At 47.9% G+C, this 13720-nt stretch overlaps 1 protein-coding gene across 8 annotated transcripts in view; it reads right to left on the bottom strand.

Moving 5' to 3' along the window:
• The window catches only part of LOC122390465 (kinesin-like protein unc-104), a 186145-nt gene that overhangs the window by 56008 nt on the left and 116417 nt on the right, over positions 1 to 13720 (bottom strand). For 6 of the 8 annotated variants that reach the window (XM_043383550.1, XM_043383720.1, XM_043383876.1 and 3 more), the window contains 12 exons: positions 13040 to 13183; positions 11499 to 11656; positions 10980 to 11119; positions 7910 to 8035; positions 6062 to 6195; positions 5342 to 5508; positions 4305 to 4450; positions 3931 to 4029; positions 3164 to 3267; positions 2757 to 2880; positions 1960 to 2132; positions 435 to 625 (listed from right to left, as the gene is read on the bottom strand). In XM_043383550.1, coding sequence (XP_043239485.1) covers positions 435 to 625; positions 1960 to 2132; positions 2757 to 2880; positions 3164 to 3267; positions 3931 to 4029; positions 4305 to 4450; positions 5342 to 5508; positions 6062 to 6195; positions 7910 to 8035; positions 10980 to 11119; positions 11499 to 11656; positions 13040 to 13183 — 1706 coding nt within the window. Of the gene's footprint in view, positions 1 to 434; positions 626 to 1959; positions 2133 to 2756; positions 2881 to 3163; positions 3268 to 3930; positions 4030 to 4304; positions 4451 to 5341; positions 5509 to 6061; positions 6196 to 7909; positions 8036 to 10979; positions 11120 to 11498; positions 11657 to 12748; positions 12761 to 13039; positions 13184 to 13720 lie in introns of all 8 variants that reach the window. The other 2 variants (XM_043383463.1, XM_043383634.1) reach the window with 1 other exon arrangement.

Here is a 13720-nt window from a genome sequence, read left to right as displayed (position 1 = left end):
CTACGGCAGCACGCCACAGACAGACACACAAACACCAGTGGCACGGTCACCAGACGCACAGACAGCCGCGTCGAGATGCCGAGAGTAGAGACAGCTCTCCTCTCATGCCTTACATACAAATATTTACTTTATTTTGGCATAAATTTACTTCATCGGAGCGTTCTGGTGTGATGAGGTCAACACAACCAACACTTAACGCGCTTACTGTGCCCAATACGCCAACTTTACCACAGATAAGCCATATCTGATGCCAGCCAAAGGTCAACGATCATCTACATATGAAAAACTGTGCGATCTTATCATATCAAAATCCCTTTGGCCGTAATAACATAACATAACGCAAAACAGGCGTTAGCAGTGAGCACTAGCTAGCAGCAGCCGCCCTAACCAGACTTCCTGGACTATTTCCACTGCTATCATGCTCCGCCACCTACCGCAGCTTCTCGATGCTCCAGAAGTGGGTGGCGCCGTTCTTCAGGTCCTGCACCTCCACGGCGACGATGGTGCGCGAGCTGGCCGGCGGCGCGTCGGTATCGACGTCGTCCTCGTCGGCGTCGACGGGCAGCAGGTCGGCCGGCAGCGGGCTGTACATGGTGTGCGTGAGCAGCGTGAACTGGAACTGCACCTGCCGGACAGACACATACAGCGCGTCAGCAGCGGATCAACAGGGGGTGAGCGGTCAAACGCTCGCTCCGCCAAGGGATGGTTACGTCGTAACTATCGATTTACATTCACAGCATTTCCGTCAGCGTTTTGGCACCGTTAATCGTATTCATAAAATACAGCTTGTAGGTTTACGGCTTAACCCTCGCACGACCAGGCCATTTCTCATAACACGAACGACCAGGGGGGGGGGGGGTTGTTACGACCCCCCCTGGCGTTTCGAAACGGAAGGTCGTAGAGCTTAGCGGAAAAAACCAACGGATTGCTCTCAACGAGATCTCGCGATTAGTGGTATATTTTTTGGTCCTAGGTCAACATTTGACCTACTTATGACCGGTCAAAGGTCAAATTTTCCGAAAAAATCAAACTTTTCCAACTTTCCGCGGCGATTGCGGCAAAACGGTGGGAGATATCGACTTGAAACCTTCACTATCGTGTTCCTTGATCAATTCTCTATCGTTTGGTATGTATTTCGTTTCCCTAGCTCTAAAAATGACGCGTTGGGAGCGCCGGAAGTCGGCAAGGTCACAGTCGGCGGCAGAAATTCGAAAAATCAAAATTTAAATTTTTGAAATCTGATTGTATTTTTGGATTTGGGAGGTCCATTTGCTCCCTATAGAAGCTAATATTGCTGCATATTCCCATTGAGGTGACAAGAATTAGCAAAATAGTGGTTCGGGCGCTTTTCAAAAATAGTACCGGACGCTGTTCCTCTTGTGACGTCATAGCTCCGTGACCTGACCTGACCCGGTCAATTTTCTTGCACCACACGATAGCCAATGCTTGCCCCAACATGCATGGGAAGTTTCATCATGATCCATCAAACAATGTGGGTATCACCGGCAGAAAACCTAGGGATTCGGCGCACACGTTTGGTAACTGTCGGCCGGAGGCTGTACCTCTTATGACGTCATAACTCCGTGACCTGACATGATCCGATCAATTTTTTTTCGGCAAAAGATGCGCAAAGGTTGCCCCAGAGGGTATTGGAAATTTCAGCCCGCTACGACAAGCCGTTTAGCGTGCACTTCGAAAAAACCTCAGGGGGGGGGGGGTTGATACAACCCCCCCCCCCCTAGGCGTTCTAGGGTTAATATTTCATCACCTTAAGGATGAAAAGGTAACGGAACAATTTTCTGTCCAGCTTGAAAAAGCTCACTATCCGACAACACAGTGGACTTTCATGCAAACCTGAGAGCCAAGCCAAATGCAACAACAAATCGACAGCTCCGAACTTGCATGCTTTACGTTTTAACCAAATAGTTCAATGTAATCATTAACGCCAGCGGCTGTCACCTTTTTCTTGAGCTCGACACTGATGGCGTTGGCCTCCTTGAGGAAGACGGCGTTGCCCCAGAGGTCATCTCGCAGCGAGGTGAACTGGTGGTAGCGCCACTTCTGGAAACAGGTTGCCGCCAGCTGGAAGTCGCGGTCCGTCCAGACGGCCTCGTTCTCAAACAGAGGGTTTACTGCGGAACGCGGGAGGAGGTCACACTCACCAAAGGAAGGTCGGAAGAATCACTACTCCCTCCCGGTATAAGTTTCGATGACATCACGGGTGCAGCTTGAGATTAGTGTGAAATTATCGATAAAGTAGAATATCGGAAATTCATTTTAAAGTCACCATGTACCATAAACGCCATAAACTAGAGAATAAATGGGTAGGCCCGATAGTCATTACAGTAGGTTGACAGTGTTGCCAATCACACAACCAAATTACATAATTAAGGTATTCGCATATTTTATATAATTTAGCTCGAATGTTTGAATGGACGGATTGACAGAGCCGGAGCCCACGCTCAGCAGAGCTTGTTGCGTAGACTCCGACCCCCACCGTCCGATCACGCAATTCCAGATAATGGGAGAATTTAGATGCCAAAGTTTAAAGTGCCCCTCGAAGCCGGACACGGCCTGTCCCACTCAACTAGCTTCAACTGGCTGCGGCTGCTCCTGCACCAACCGCAGACCATCCCCGTCAGGAGTCTCAAATATCGAGAGCCGGAGCGACTCGAATCCGGGCTCTCACTACCGGGAGTCCAACATTCTACCAACTGAGCTACAGGACAGGCTCTGAGCGGTGTTCATTTGCTCACCGAACACATCTTCCTCTGTGTTCATGTTTTCCTCCGTGTTTGTGTAGGAAGACGAGTACATGGACATCGTCATGCTCTGCTCTTCCACCTGTTTCTGAAGAGCATCGATGCGCGCCTCGTAACTCTGGAAAAGCGATAAGGAAAAACGATTAGAAGTTGGCACGAAAGAAAAACATCAACCAGCCATTAGACGGAATGATTAAGAATGCACACGTGTAGCCTACAAAAATCAGGCATTGCCACGCCATAACAACAAATAAAAAATAGTCGAGATCAACTTGCCTTCAAAACACTGAAATATTGACATGTGTCTGCTCCTGTCCAAATGGATTGACACATCACGTACTCATTCGACAGAACACTTCTTATTTGCCTATTGCGATTAATAGGAAAGCATATATACTTACTTGTCTTTCCTTCTCATATTCCTTCTTCCTCTCTTCTTTCTCTTTCTTGAACTGTTCCTCCATATTTTCTAGCCGCTTCTCCATTTCCTTTTTCAGGTCGATACCTTTGAATGGAACGCAAACACACCAGTAACGTTAAGCCTGGCATATTTTCACCTATCACAGACAACAGAAACCTACATTTTCAAGGTAGCTTTGCAAAACTCTAGCAAACGTGTGATAAGTTAGCGGGAAATAGGCTTGAAGTAAGCTTTGATGGCATAAAATTCGTACTTCTGATCAAAATGTGACACTTCAAGTCATGGTTCAATTTTCAATGCTTATCATAGTTTATGCAAAATTAGGACTAAACCTGAAGGGTCTATTCCTAAGGCATTAATTAAATGACGGCTGACGCCATATGTAACACCTGATGTAACCCTTTCCGAGAAACAGTGCAAGGCGCCTTTACATTGCATCATTTCAGGCACTTCCAAGAGAAAGAGGTCGATGTTTTATTCATATGATGCATGCGATGCTTTGGCTGCTGCCTACCCCTGAAGCTTTTGTCATTAACAAAGCAAAGTTTTCCTCTAGGGAGATTTATCTTTCAGCGTCAGCGCAAACTCACAGCCAACTACCGGAAGTTGGTATTCATCGTGGAAAAATACATTAATTCATCATCTCCTAACAGAGAACCATGAAAATATGTATAAAACAAACACTTAGCTGCTCACACAAACCGTAGCGAAGCACGACATTGAGCTTGTGTACCGAAGTTCGGTTACCTTGTTTCTCTAGGAGCTCTCCCTGCGCAAACTGCCAGTCCGCTGACTCAGACGCTACGAAAGACTCCGTCATTGCCTTGCTTCCGCGCTTCTCCCACGCTGAAATGTATAAAAAAAAAATGATGGACACACACATATTAGAATATCTCAAAACAGAATCTTTACTAATGTTAGTGAGACAAAATAAAGTTTGACGGCATCACTAATATACATACATGAATGCATACATAAATACATATGAATGCATGTTTTGTTGCAAAGTCGCATCAACAACATCTAAACATTGCCTGCTGTTACTGTAGCTCTCGACCTCTCTTCTTCATCTTTCACAGTTCTACCCTCGTTATCAATATCATCGACTGGCGGGAACCGACCCTGCTCGGGGTGGGTGAAGCGGAACACGTGGTTCTTGCCGAGGATGACGCGGCTGCCGGTGGTCAGCACCGCCGGCTGGCAGATGCTGCGGCCGTTGATGTAGCAGAGAGCGCCGTCGTTCGGAAACAACATCACCACGCCCTCTCTGGAACAGAGGGGAGGGAGGTCAGCAACACAGCACCCTCCGGCAGAGGAGGAGAGGGAGGTCAGCACCACAGCACCCTCTCTACAGAGGAGGAAAGGAAGTGACGTCGGCAGTTCAGCATCACCACACCCTCTCTGGAACAGGGGGAAAGGAAGATAGGTCAGCAACACAGCACCCTCAACACCCGCTGTATTTTTTTTTCTGGCAGGCGTGAAGGTCTAATGAAAATTATGCGTTTATACGAATGTGTCATCATCTATTTAAGAAATAATATCCAAGATCCAGCTTCAAACAAATAACGTCCAATTTTTTGTAGTCTATGAATTTCTATGAAAAAGAGATTGAAGAAGTGCATTATATTCTTCAACCCGTGTTAGATGATCCATACTCCATAGAATACCGGGAAAACCTCAGAGAACCGTGCGCTATAAATTATATGTAACGATGTCAGAATGGTCCCGTTCGTGATATCTTCCCCCAAATAAAACATGACGTCCACATTGATCGCTCCAAGTTAGGAGCTGCCCGGGCAGTCGAGCGGCTCGATCTGACGATCGCGTGCTCGTCGAGCGGCCTGCGAGGGGGGGGGGGGGCTAGGAGGGGGATACACCCACAGCCCATCCAGCGTGGGTGTAGGGCGCCACTCAGTAAAGCTGAGGACCAGGTTAGAGCAGTCCATGCACATTGCACAATATATGTCGCAGACATAGAGGTATACATTTCAAATTGCATCGAGCATTCCTTAGTTGTGTACATACTTATGAAACTTTATTCACAGTAGTTATCATCGGCTTGCAATGGATCAATTCTGTAGCCTTTTTAGGTGATCCGATACAGTATTTACACATCTGCATACACACAGACAGACCAGACAGCTGACCCGCCACCGACCTGTTCTCGAAGATGCAGTGCTCGTTGTAGATGTGCGTGCCGATCAGCTGGATATCCTGCGGGATGTTGGCCTCTGCCGAGCCCACGCGCGTGATGCCCTCCTTGATGTAGTAGATGAGACACTCGGACATGGACGGGTCCTCGTTCAGGTTCACCAGGTGAGGCGTCTGCACGAAAGCGGAGCGTAACTAGGCAACAATTCAGATTACTCAGCGCAGAGATCTAATAGAATCGTGTACACAAGGGAATAGTTACTCGTTGTCACCCTATATATTGTGCAAGGAGGCGCACCAATGTTTTACGTGCGCATGCGCTAATTCGCCGGTTCGGCGACCTTAATTACAGACGCTGATGGGCTCTTGAACGCCGTCTTTATTGCGTCTCCATGGGCCCCATTTGTTACTTGGAGCCACTGGAAATGCCCATTGAGCTAATGAGTAACTAACCATATGGAGCATGACATGACTGTCTTCGACCACGAACTTTTAATTACCTTAGAGAGCTAAAACACTGGAATCCTAATTTATCAATGAAACAATGTAACGATGTCCAATGCTTTGGAGTCATTAAAAATGTATTATTGGTCCATATGGCTTTTGAAATCAATTATCTATATGGACAAATTAAATCAAATGCTTCAACAGAAATCAAGTTGTAGCAACATATGATTTCATATTCGTGGACTAACATCTCTCCATGCCCTGTCTACTTTGAAGTTACCTTTTTCGGCGAGAAGATGCCCACTGTGCCGCCGTCCTCCTTGAGGGCGATGCCCATCTCAGCAAACACCGTCTCCCGGTGTTTCCGGATATCGTCCGTCTTCTTCAGCTTCTCCTCCCAGGTCTCATTCAGTTCTGGGACACAGAACACACACAGTTTGGTGAGGAAAGCATGGTTTATTATAAACTTGAATTTACTAGCCTATGTGTATGCTAATTTCCTCATCATTGTAAAAGCGTATCGTTGCCATATGGAGGCGCCTTATATAACAGTACATATATGTAGCTCACATTGCATGGCATCAAAGCTCTATGCATACCCGCGTCTAACCAATTCCATTGTGCGTACCACTTTGTTTGCGTTTAATTTTGAAATACATTTATGTATGTAGTACGGAAAGAGTGAAATAACATCACAATATCCTTGCAATAATGCATTGGGATATGTTAAATGAAACATACGTAAACATATGTTCGTGTATCGTTGTGTCAAGAACGCTATAGTGTAAAAACTATACCGTCTCATAAACATTTCGAACATAACAATTTCACTCTACGAGTACTGCTGTGGTGACCACATGTAACCAGTACCTAACCAGTACCTACAGCGAAATTGCCGGCTCAGTGATCTCCCAATTCCAAAAGTCAAACAGCCTTGTGTGCCTGCAATCCTGGTCTAATAACTCCGCCCCTGAAGCCTGTCCTCCGGCCGGCAGCCCGGGACCGGCCGCGCCGCCGGGCCGTTAGAGGCGGCGTCTCTGATCCCCCCCCCCCCGCCGGCGGAGCGAGTCAGCTGACTGGGGCCGACACTGACCCCCGGCCCGGCCGACACTGACCCCCTGACCCCCAGCGGGGGGGGGGGGGGAGTCAGACGGGTCTCACTTCTGACGCCAATCGACCGGCGGGGCTCTGCACGATCGATCCTAGAGGCGCCGGCCGGTCGCACTCCGCGGGTCTGTGTCCGGCCGGCCGTCCACCGTCCATCCCCTCCGAACAATTCACAGCGTCCCACGGGACATCACCATCGGGGGCGGACGCGTTTGAATAGTGCATCTTGGACAGAGGGCTTTCACAAACGGAATAATGGAACGGTGTAATGTATTCGTAAAGCGTTTCTGCCATATCATAGGCTACATCAGGGAAGTAGCCCCAAAGGCTCCCAAAGCGGGAGACCCGGGAACATAGGAGAATGACGTAATAACGGAAAGCAAACACTGATAATTAATATTTCAAGATCATTGACATTTTTGTTCATTTAAGTAAGCATTCGATTCGACTTTGTCACGCGACAACGATTGCAGAAATGAGGGAACATGAACGCAGAGCAAGTCGCTTTCGGCCGGTAACTGCAAGTTATGCTGTGCCGCAAGACACCACAGCATGCCGGCACAGCATCTCATCCAACAACCTATTGGGCCTACAACTGTGCGATTCACGGCGCTCGGAAACAAGACATGCGCCTCAGCAGCCGCTAAATTCACTCCATGAAATTTCCATGAAACCGGTGGCAGCTGGTTTCAGTTGGTTTATGACGGTTTATGACGGCAGCCGACATAGATAGGTACCATCAGCGCTGGGGACTAATTTGCAGCGGGTCTTGAGAACTGGCCTGTCATGGGTCTCACAGTAACTAATGCCTTACCATGGTCTCCGAGGACTGCTCTGAGGTCTAACTGGCCTGCAGTGAGCTCCGGGACTAGCCTGCTGTGTTTCCTGGCACTGACCTGTGTGTCCCAGTCCTTACCTGCTGTGGATCCGGAGACTTACATTGGGTGCCCCGGCACTGACCTGCTGTGTGGTCTGCTACTGACCTGTGAACTGCTATGTGCTACGGGGCTCTGGGACTGACCTGCCATGATTTTCTCGTTGACCTGCAACTGTTTGACAGCGGCCGTGGCTGAAGGCGGCTCCGAGGGGTCGGTCGTCACCAGCTCCGAACACGTGCTCTGGTTCATGGCGTTGTTCCGCAGCTCCTCTGTGGTAGAAAGCAGGGGCGAACTTTGTAATGGGTGGATGTCTGAGTGCGAATGCTAGCAGTCGACAATTGTTGCGCATTTCGCTCGCTACTTTTGCCTTGTACGATTTAACGAATTCGATTTAGACGGAGGTCTGCGACCGAAATATCATCAATTCATCAATAAATAATCATTTTCATTCATTTTGTCATTTTCCGAGAAGGTCATATATTCTAATGATATTTCCTACTATAACTATAAACCTTTGAAGCGGCCATGCAAGGAAAAGCGAAACACGAATTTTGCTGAATAATCATTAACCCTCGCGGGCCCGGGGGGAGGGCGTTTTTCGCCCCCCCCCCCTGGCGAATATTTGCGATAGCTCCCGAACGCTTAGGGATAGGAAAGCGAAACTTTCAGTACCTTTTCTCCCATCAATTTGACATCTTGTAGTAAAAAATTTGGACCTAGCCCCATTGATGACGTCACAAGGTCCATTTTTCTAGACCCCTGCACGGCAAACTTCGGCGCCACAGACGCAAACTTCAAATAGCTGCTAAAAATAGAGTTTTAGAGATAAAGACAAATTACGAGCACGGTTGTGTAGCGTTTGACCTAGAGAAAAATAAAAAAAATAGTTTTGGTGACCTGAGGTCAGAGGTCAGGTCAACAACCCCGAAATGTGGTTATAGTTTTTCGCAAATAACTTCGACAAAAAATGTCCTAGAGCTACGGCAATGGTACCATCGCATTCGCCTTGCCAAGCCGCGTTGAATGATATATATTTTGTTTGGAAAAGGTCAAGTTTTATGTTGACCTCATGTGACCTCGAATGACCTCTGGTTGACCTTGACACATGAGAGGTCATTTATGATGGATTTGTACCCGCTGATCACGAATCTGGCATCTATTTTCCTCTAAGCCTTCATTTAGAGCTTCTGGACGGCAAAATTGTCTTATTTATTATTACTAACTTGAATCAGTGAAATAGCCTCTAGCAGGGATACTCTTCTGTGACCTTGACCTTTGAGCAGCCTTGTATCGTAAGATGAACCACAAATAGGGAACTGATAAGCCTCAAAACATTTCAAAACATCTTGGAAGCTAGCACACAAGATGTGCGAAAAAGTGCCAAGTTTGAGGTCAATTTTGAGCGTGACCTTGACCTTGACCTTTAATTTTAAGCACATTTTCGGAATCCTCAGATTCTCTTCTTTCGTTTGACACCCAATTTTGCCGGTTTGATGCAGCCTGCCGTCCTCTAGAAGGCTTACTTTGAGATCACTACACATGTGCCGGTTTTTGCCTTTGACCTTGACCTCTGACCTTGAAAATTGACCTGAGGTCAAAAATTTTAGGTGCTTTAGAATCGTCTCGTAAGGACCTTTCGTTTGGTATCGCTTTTGTTTCCGTAGCTCCCTTATTTACGGAGTTAGACAGGGGGGGGGGGGGCGAAAAACGCCCCCCCCCCCCGGGCTGCGGTGGTTGGGATTACCCCCCGGGCCCGGCCGGGTTAACCCTAGATGCATTTGCAAAGTAAATCGGCGCTCCAAACGGATTCACAATCGGAGCTCCATTCAAAGTCAATTTGCGAAGCGCTTCTTATAGTATCTGCAGAATTAATCAAACAGTGTCAAAACATGTCGAGGTTGCATATTTGTAGAACTTCAGTACGCATAACGCAGATATGTCAAATTCAAAGTCCAAGAATACTAAGAAGTCTGGTGAGCTAAGCCGCTTTGAGCGCATTACGAAGCAGTGCCCAGCTTCCGGCCAAATAACGTCAGCGACCGGAGAGCTGTCCACAAAGCCAGCTCTAAAACTGATCTCAAAATGCTCGTCACAAGCTCAGCAGAATGTGACGCGCCTGCAGTCGCCGGAATTGAAATACCAGGCTATGATTTACTCAGGACGCCGCCGCCATTGGGCGACACGCCGGGTCTAAACATAGCGCTCGTGGCGGTCCTCAGAAGCCAGCCAGAGCCAGCGACAATCAGCCCTGGGAGCGACGGCGCTGCCGCCCGGCTTTATATTCTGAACTGTTTAAAGCAGCGTTACCACCGAGCTGCTGCCAGGCTTTATATTCTGAACTATTTAAAGCAGCGTCACCACCCCCGTTGGCTAGCCTGTTGCGTGGCAGGAATATCATTTGCAGCGTCAGATGTTACAGAAAAGCAGACGGCTCAGCGAATGCAGCAGACAGCAGAGAAGCGCAACTGCACTGAGTCTGACATACATAGTGCGCACCAAGGAACATTTGTCGGCACCACTCACCTGTCTTTTGTCTATCGTTGGAATATTGTACCGTACCGTCTGAAAGAGACCAGTCACGACGGCTTTGTGTGAGGGAAGTAGTTTAAAACTTTAAAATGCACTGTTTCGACGGCACTCTCAAATTTAAACTTGTGGATTTAGGACCTACTTAGGACATTGAGTGAAAAGCAATGTCGGCAAATAATATAAAGTAGTCAGCAGTTTCGACAGCACAGCATTGCCTGCTGAAAAATTGTGTCCCAGTAAAAACATTAGCTTTGGGGCGTGTCATATGGAGAGCAGATACGATTTTTTACATCGTTTTGGCACTTGGCTTGTATGCTCGGAGGAAATTGCTTGTCTGCTAGCAATTTTATATGTACTGCGTGCATAGGGGTGCTACAAAAATCCTTTGACATCTGCCACCAGTCCAGCCGGGGTCAGGGACCCGAGTCTGATCACTGATGAACATTCAGCACAGTGGCGTATTTCTGAGATCCAATCCCATTACGCCCTCCTTTAGTCCCATTGTCGGTAATCTACATTCTGCTGGCGGCCATCCCAGTACCGCTACACCGCAGTAGCATTCCCCGACCAGACGAGTCGTAGTTAGCTGGCACGAGAAGTGATTCGACTGACTCCCTGCAGTGGTACGTGACCTTACTGAACAGGAAGAATAGGGAGCAGTGAACAGCGACCTTGGCGACTGACCTTGCTCGACCTGAACGCCCTCGGCTTTGAGCAGGTCTCGCAGTCGGCTGATCTCCTCCCGTAGTTCTCTGATCATCTTGGCGTTGGCGTCCTCATTCACTACTGCCTTGCACATGATCTGCTTGGCCCGGTCGGCGTACCTGTAGAGCGCAGTGTCTGGTGTGAGAGCGATCACAGGGTAGCTGACTAAAAATCGGGGGAAATTCAGTTCGTATGCAAAGTGGCACTATGAATAACAGTAATAACACTAAAATCAATTTTGACGGAACATAATGCCTATCAATGCCATCATGTCTTGTCGTACCGCTTTGCTTGTTTTACCGGTAAATACAAAGGATATGTGCTTTGGATAAATGAAGACAAAAACATACCTACAATAACCTATTAGTCATGGCAACTCTTTCACTCTAACAGCTTTTAGAAAAGGCATAGTCTCCAAACCCCCACTCGCTGCAACCCCCCCCCCCCCACTCGCTGCAACCCCCCCCCCCCCCCCACTCGCTGAGTCCCGCGTCTCACCGCAGCGTGGAGAGCGTCTCGTCGTAGTTGATGTCGGCCGGGGAGAGGGCGGCCACCATGGCCGTCTTGCTGTTGCCGCCCAGGTTCTCCCGCAGCAGCCAGGTCAGCACAGAGTCGCGGTACGGGATGAACTCGGCCTTCTTCTTCTTCTTGGACGCCTGGAGGCAGTGTCGCTGCCATGTAGGATTCTTAAAACTGAATTATTGATTTTTGTGTGATGAGTCGGATAAAAGAGAAAACAAAATGATTGATTGCTGATTCAAAATATCGCTCACCAGTGCCATACGATACTCGTACATCTGAGGATATTATCTGAAAGTAAACCTAGTTATGAGACACCATATTTGTGATTACGGGTACAGCAGATGTAATTTGTGCCTGCTGAATTCCACATCTCAAATGATTGCAACGACTTTCACGTGATGATAGATTGCGACGAATGACGAATTGATGTATACCTTTGTACTGGACAGAAGCGCTTCGCTGTTTGATGAAACCATTCAATAACTCATGATGTCGGTCAAGAGCAATTGCTTCTACCAGGTAATTCATTATGATAACCTTGAGCAACTGCCCCATGAGCAGCTCCTCGGTGCAGCCCATCGGTCAACAGTGACGTCCAATTTTCTCTGTACCGAGCCACACCCTTACCCCCGGTCACCTCGGCTCTGAGCTGTGCGGTCAATTGATCAGCGCGGCTCGGTGTGAGAATGGAATCCGTCCGTTCTCGTAAACTACGACTAAAGACGAAACAAAGGCAATCCGCGGACTAGCCTGCCATAGCTGCCGCCATTTGGACGGAATCAGGAAATATGTTGACATCATAAACGAGCTACCATAACACCCAGCAGTCTATTGGCACAGAATACCGCTGTACCACTGACATAAAACCAATGGCGCTGATTTATTTACAATAAATGTATGAGGTTTATTGTGTATCCCCCAAACATTGCTAGGCGGTTGGGCCTAGTATTGGGCGTAGGGTGGGCCAGTACATGGTAATGCGACACGAACAGGCTGTTTGCACGCTCGCCTTGGTGTTATGGTTGACATTAGAGCTGGCAATAAGACTATGTTGACTGTTGGAAAGGTTACGAAAACCTCAACAACTGCTTGAGCTGTTGGCACGCAATTGTATTAAAAAACACATATTATCATTACACGTTTGAAATCAGTCGTTTTTACCGACAAACGCTTCCAAATGGTCAATAAAACGCAGACACCCCTTTGTCTTTCAGTTCAGTACTCACCGGTGCTGCAGACTGTAAAAAGGAAAGGAAAAACGTAAAATACAGATTTAAATGCGGTGTGAGCTGCTTCGGTGCTGAAACCATGCACATAAATTACAAAGGTAGGTATATGTGCATAATGGTAGGGATATGCAAAATCGACTAGTGTAGAAGTTGTAGCTTATCTGCAGGTATTCACAGGCCTTAGAAATAAGCACTACTAAAAGATATGCTATGAAGGCCCTCGATCTTCGCTATCGACGGTAATACAAAGCCAACCAATCCACGTCTCAGAGTGTTGGCCATACTCACCACTTCAGCCAGCGCCGAGATGACCTTCCCGAGGGTGGTCAGCGACTTGTTGATGTTGGCTCCCTCCTTCAGCCGTGTGCCCTTGGCTCCGGTGGAGTCAGCGCGCTCCGACCCCGCCAGGTCAACCAGCGAGATCTTGCTGACCTGGTGAGACACAGGGGCAGAGAGGTGAGCATCGGACGGTGGGGGTGAGCGCCAAGCACGTGACAGTGAGCGCCGGAGACGCGAGGGAGCCGGCGAGCCTCCCCGACCGGAAGAGGGAGAGCGGGAGGGGAAAGAGTGAGAGTAATGTGCCCAGAGGAGGTGCCGTCAATATTCCGCCGCTCGCTGGTGTCATATGGGACCGTAAGCTGAAAGTAATGGCCCGGCATATTGTGATGAAATTCCTGAGACGCGATGATATTCGCTCGTTGCCAAACTTCCAACAGTTAATTCAGTGTGATAAGTGTATGCCTCGAGGTGTAAAAATATGAAACTTTGGAAGTGCTTTGAGACTTGAACTGATAAAGACTCTAGTTATTAAAGTTAAACCCACCAATAAAATCACATACAGCGATTTCGATCCAACAAAATGCAAAAAAAGTGAATAGAAAACAGGGTGACCGCGTCAAAAAAAGATTGAATAATTTGACAGAGAGCTACCTGACTCGACTCATCAGCTGTGGTGGCTCCCACACTGGA

This window comes from Amphibalanus amphitrite, unplaced genomic scaffold (assembly GCF_019059575.1).
Source record: "Amphibalanus amphitrite isolate SeventyFive unplaced genomic scaffold, NRLGWU_Aamphi_draft 000001F_arrow, whole genome shotgun sequence".
Lineage (NCBI taxonomy): Eukaryota > Metazoa > Arthropoda > Thecostraca > Balanomorpha > Balanidae > Amphibalanus > Amphibalanus amphitrite.
This window is presented reverse-complemented; position numbering and strand designations above follow the sequence as displayed.